Source organism: Grampus griseus (assembly GCF_964374135.1).
Source record: "Grampus griseus genome assembly, chromosome: 20".
NCBI lineage: Eukaryota > Metazoa > Chordata > Mammalia > Artiodactyla > Delphinidae > Grampus > Grampus griseus.
The window spans coordinates 24,721,491-24,727,369 of record NC_139014.1 but is presented as its reverse complement, the minus strand read 5'-3'; the positions used below and the strand labels follow the sequence as shown (position 1 = coordinate 24,727,369).

Sequence of the window (5,879 nt, the reverse complement as noted above, 5' to 3'; positions counted from 1 at the left end):
CATTCATTGCTCCTCTTTTTCCCCCTCCTACCCTTCCCTCCCCCTAGACTTTCTCTCCCTTTTCCCCGAGAGAGTTTGACGTCGGTCTCCTGGATACCAGACAGCCAATCGCCTGGTTGCTAAGGGAGAAGCGTGGCCAATCAGGCGTCGTTGCTACCTGTGAGTAATATTTTTAGCCGCGAGGGAAGCTTGGTTCCGCTCCCAGTGTAACTTCGTGTATTTCTGTGCTGCAGGTTGTGGAAAAGAGCGCTTGCCCGCCCCCTTTGAGTCCCTCTCTTTCCCCGCGCCCTATTTACTCGCCCATATTTCAACTGAAAATTATCTTAAATGTACAATACAGGAAGGCACCGTGTTTATTATGTGTGTTTATGTTAAAGTAGGCTCTTGAAATACACGCATGCTTACATATATATACTTAGATACGTACGCAATTTGGCATGGAGGCCTGGATCGGGACATTCGGAATAAAATGTGATTCTTCTTAGTCTCAAGCCACCCCCACGTCCGAGTTGCTGCCGGGTCGCACGGGGAGGTCTGATGTGGGAAGCGGAGGCAGTTCACCTGGGCGGGAGGTGTGGCCAGGTGGTCTCTTCCCCACCCCCAGCCTGGCACGGCAGCTCTGGGTTCTGCGGTTGCCCCCCTCCCCGCTCTGGATGGCAGTTGGCCTAGGCCCTTGAGGTGATTAATATTCAATTAATCGGGTACACGAGTCCCCGTCACAGTTCGCCCTTTTTCTAGGCTCTCCTGGGTGCACTGGAGGCCGATTTGGTAACTCGTCCACGAGTGGGATTTTCCCCAGCCACAGTCCCACTCGGGTGAGACATTCTTTGTAAATTCCCCCCTCCCTCTTGGGGTCTTGGGCTCTCCTCCCCTTTTTCCCCAGTCGCTTCGCCCCCAGCTTCACTCCCCTCCCCCTTTCTCCCCGGCGCTCTCTGCCTAGACTGAGTCAGCCGTCCCAACCCACTCTGTAGCCCTCACTGGCAAGTCTCTCCCCCAATCCCTTTCCAAACCTTCTCTTAATCCCGCCCACAGTGACTCCAGATCATCGGCTCATTGGCCACCCTGCAGCCCGAGAGGTGTGGCCTTGTCCACCCGGCCCTCTGCCGCCCGTCAGGACATGGGCCGGCGGGACCTGGCCAATGGCGTCCGGGGGCAGGGCAGGGGCGGAGCCAGCTGGCCAGGGTCTCCGTTGCAGGGTGTGAGGGCGGGGAATGGTGACACCGCCCGGAGCTGTGGGACGCGGGGCGGGCGCGCGCATCCCTACGGGAGGGGATGGGGGCGGGGAGGAGGATATAAAATGAGAGGCGGGGCGCGCGCCGCGACAGAAGGAGCGAAGCTCTGGCCCGGCGCGGAGTACGCGCTCTACGGGGACGCTGGGCCGGGCACCGGGTTGTGTGGAGAAGTGAGCGCGCTCGCCTGATCCCGTCCTCGCCACTCCGAGCCAGAAGGGGCGAGCTCCTGAGGCCCTCGTCCTCCGCAACCTCCGCCCGGCGGCGTCGGCGTGCCCTCGGCCCGGCCAGCTTGCAGCCGCCTACCCTCCCGTGCCCCCGCCCTGCCGCCCCTTGTCCGCCCAGCGGCCGGGTCTGTGGTGTTAGCAACCCGTAAGTATCGAGGGGCGGCGGGCGGGGTCAGGAGGAGGAGGGGCTGCAGCGGCGTAGAGCCCCGGGCCTTCGGGGCTCGAAACGGAGGCGTCAAGGCCCGGGCGCGGAGGGGAGCCGCTCCCGACACCCGGCCTGAGGCGGCTCCGAGGGGCCCCGGCGCGCCCGGGGGCCGCAGGTGGGGCCGGCCGGCGCGTCGGGCTCAGCCGGCCCGGGTGACCGGGGAAGGGCGGCCGGGGTCGAGTTGACGGGAATCGGGGATTGGGGCGCCCGGGAGCAGCGGCTAGCTCGAGGGGAACGCTGGGGTCCTCGGGGCCGGTGGCCGCCGGGCCCGAAAATGGTGCCGGGGATCCGGTGCTCCCCGGGCGCTGGCTGAGTCCCAGGAGCCTCGGGGCGCGGGGGGTGCAGGGAGCGGCAGGTCGGGTTACGGCGGGGGGAGGGGAGCGGCTGACCCGGTGCGGCCGGCGGCGCGACCCGCCCGGTGTCCGGCCCCCGGGCCCCGAGTGGTTGCTTTTCCATTTCTCGTGGCCTTCCTCCACCTCCTCCTTGGGGGAGGAGACTTGCTTAGGCTCCGAGGGCTGTGAGCAGAAATCTAATGAGACCCAACTGGCTGTTTATGTAATTCTTCACGCTCCTGTCTTTAAGGCGTTGCTTTGAAACTACCTTACGCCGAATCTGAATTTCGCTCGACTGCACCTTCAAGCATTTTGGCTTAATCAGCTGCCTTTGCCAGCACTCGGGCTTTCGGCTTGGAAAGTGTAGTTTGGGGGAAGCCGGGGATTCTTTTCCCTTTGTCACCACGAATATGGCAAATGAGACAGATGGATTAATACCAACTTGATTTTTTTAAATGTCCTTTTAAATCAACCTCAGTGTACAAATAGATCTGCAAATATCTTGTTTGCCCTTGGTCTTTTCTTATCCCCACCCAGTGCTGATCCAGCAAACGTTTAAAGGTCGACCTTATCGTACATGCCTCCCCGGCTGTTCTCTTACCATGAGGGAGGGAGGTGGCTTTGAAAATCAGAATAAAACTCAGAAACCCTGCCCTTTAAACAGAATAATCAATAAAGTTTGAAATTAATTGTTTCTTTTGTTATACTTGATACCCAAGAGGTATTTTCAGATTTAGAAAAATACACATTGAAAAGCATAGAGAAGCTCGAGTATTACATTATGTGCCCTTAGTATATTTAAAACAGCAACTGTGTAGGATAATTTGGTTCATAATTGTTGTTCGCTAGGATGGCAATTCATTTTGTATTTAATTCCTTTAACTTTACTATCATGTGCTTTGGAAATTAAAATAATTTTCCTAACTTCTCAAATTTTGAGATGTTTAATGATGAAGAAGATTTAAGCAGTATGTATCCAAAATGAACTGAAATACAGAATTCACTTCTAAGTTGATGAATAGGAGTATGACCAATTTCTAAAGCTAGCATATATATATGTATATATTATATGTGTGTATGTATATAGATAGGTATGCTGAGTTTCCAATAAATATTCTTTTGAGAACTGCAGGAAGAAAAAGAAGAAATACGCTGTGTATTCTGGGAATATTTTTCCTCTTAGAACTCTATTCAGAAACAGAAAGTAAATAATAGGGTTTTTTTTTTAATGTTGTTTTAACTGAAAATCCTGTTTTCCCTTGAGATTTGGATCTTCAGTAAATAATTTTCGATTGTAAGTTCCTATATTTTGTGCTGATTATATTTTTCAGACTTTCTAGCCTATTAGACTTTTTCAAAAGTGAAATTACTCTGGGGGTAAAAAAAAGGTTGTGAAACTTAACATTTATCTTATGTGGACATGTCTCCTTTTGTTTTGTTTGTTTTAAGGAACAAGACCACTCAAGGTGAAGGATATCTACTAATACCAGCACTTTGAATGAAAATTTGTTTCTCTGCCACAAACTGAACACTTTTGTGTGTGGCTTGGGGGGGAGTTGAAACACAAACCTAATTTTGTGGCATAGCAGCTATGCAGCTTGAAATCCAAGTAGCACTAAATTTTATTATTTCATATCTGTACAATAAGCTTCCCAGGAGACGTGTCAACATTTTTGGTGAAGAGCTCGAAAGACTTCTTAAGAAGAAATACGAAGGGCACTGGTATCCTGAAAAGCCATACAAAGGGTCAGGGTTTAGATGTATACACGCAGGGGAGAAGGTGGACCCAGTGATTGAACAAGCCTCCAGAGAGAGTGGTTTGGACATTGATGATGTTCGCGGCAATCTGCCGCAGGATCTTAGTGTTTGGATCGACCCATTTGAGGTTTCCTACCAAATTGGTGAAAAGGGACCAGTGAAGGTGCTTTACGTGGATGATAATAATGAAAATGGATGTGAGTTGGATAAGGAGATCAAAAACAGCTTTAACCCAGAGGCCCAGGTTTTTATGCCCATAAGTGACCCAGCCTCATCAGTGTCCAGCTCTCCATCTCCTCCCTTTGGTCACTCTGCTGCTGTAAGCCCTACCTTCATGCCCCGGTCCACTCAGCCTTTAACCTTTACCACTGCCACTTTTGCTGCCACCAAGTTCGGCTCTACCAAAATGAAGAACAGTGGCCGAAGCAACAAGGTTGCACGTACTTCTCCTATCAACCTCGGCTTGAATGTGAATGACCTCTTGAAGCAGAAAGCCATCTCTTCCTCAGTGCACTCTCTGTATGGGCTCGGCCTGGGTAGCCAGCAGAAGCCACGGCCACAGCAACAGCCATCCCAGCCACCGCCGTCACCACCACCGCAGCAACAGCAGAAAACCTCCGCTCTTTCTCCTAACGCCAAGGAATTTATTTTTCCTAATATGCAGGGTCAAGGTAGTAGTACCAGTGGAATGTTCCCAGGTGACAGCCCCCTTAACCTCAGTCCTCTCCAGTACAGTAATGCCTTTGATGTGTTTGCGGCCTACGGAGGCCTCAACGAGAAGTCTTTTGTAGATGGCTTGAATTTTAGCTTGAATAACATGCAGTATTCTAACCAGCAATTCCAGCCTGTTATGGCTAACTAAAAAAAGAAAAGATGTATTGTACAAGTTAAAATGCTCGGACCCAAGGGGGATGTTTTTTTTTTATAACCTCCTTGAGATTTTTTTTTTTAAGCTTATAGTAAGGATACATTCAGGCTTGGTTACAAAAATAAAACATGCATCATTTTTCATTGCCAACCAAGCACAAAGTTATTTTATACTGACTGTATATTTTAAAGTATACTCTCAGATATGGCCTCTTACAGTATTTAAGATATAGCAAGGACATGGCTGATTTTTTTTTTATATATAAAAAATTGGCACTAATAAGTGGGTTTATTGGTCTTTTCTAATTGTATAATTTAATTTAGTACAAAGTTTGTAAAATACCAGAGGATATATATATTGTTTCTACGACATGGTATTGCATTTATATCTTTTTACTACAGTGACCTGTGACAGCAGCAGCTTCATGTTGTATTTTTTTTACTGAAATTGTAAATTATCCATCTTAAAGACATCACCTCTTCTAAATTGTGTACAGGATATTCCTTTAGTGGTGGAATGAAAATGTACGAATATTTGCTTTTTCAAAAAAATGTATTTTCTGTTAAAGGTTTAAAGATTTTTGCTATATATTATGGAAGAAAATGTAATCGTAAATATTAATTTTGTACCTATATTGTGCAATACTTGAAAAAAACGGTATAAAAGTATTTTGAGTCAGTGTCTTACATGTTAAGAGGGACTGAAATAGTTTATATTAAGTTTGTATTAAAATTCTTTAAAATTAAAAATGTTTATCGTGGTCTTTGTTTTTAAGCCTTTGCCAAAGATCCAATTCTGGAATTATGATGTTGTAAATGCTGATAAGGCAGGAAGATCTGACTCATTGAATCACAAGGGAATAATGGAAAGCTGTCGCTCCACTAGTGCACAGATAGTAGTTTGCCACGTAAAGAGTTGTCCTAAAGCCTGCTTAGGACGGCTTTATTGTGTTCAGCAACTAACTCTGTTCGTCCACATCTTGTCTCCCCACTATAGGGGTGGTATGCTAAGGCGAGTCAACCCTATTAAAATGTGTCATGCTGACATCTAAGACAGAGTCAGGTGATAAAATGAAATTCACTCATGTAAACTGAGAGGATTTATTTGAAATGTATATGGAGAAAGAAACCATTGGATCAGTTTTCTATTTCTGCATGGGAGATGAATAGCTCAGAAAACTTGCTTGACGAAGCAGCTGACCTAACTATTTAAAAAGAAGATTTAGGTCTGTTTTTACTAATCCTTAACACCGAGTTTAGT

General features: G+C 47.8%; 1 protein-coding gene across 1 annotated transcript; it reads left to right on the top strand.

The window, feature by feature from the left end:
* The first annotated feature begins 1,337 nt into the window (after window positions 1-1,337).
* On the top strand, window positions 1,338-5,362 carry TOB1 (transducer of ERBB2, 1). The gene is made up of 2 exons (XM_082679521.1): window positions 1,338-1,601; window positions 3,443-5,362. The coding sequence occupies exon 2, from the start codon at window positions 3,585-3,587 to the stop codon at window positions 4,611-4,613; it is 1,029 nt and encodes a 342-aa protein (XP_082535647.1). The 5' UTR covers window positions 1,338-1,601; window positions 3,443-3,584; the 3' UTR covers window positions 4,614-5,362.
* The last annotated feature ends 517 nt before the right edge of the window (window positions 5,363-5,879 follow it).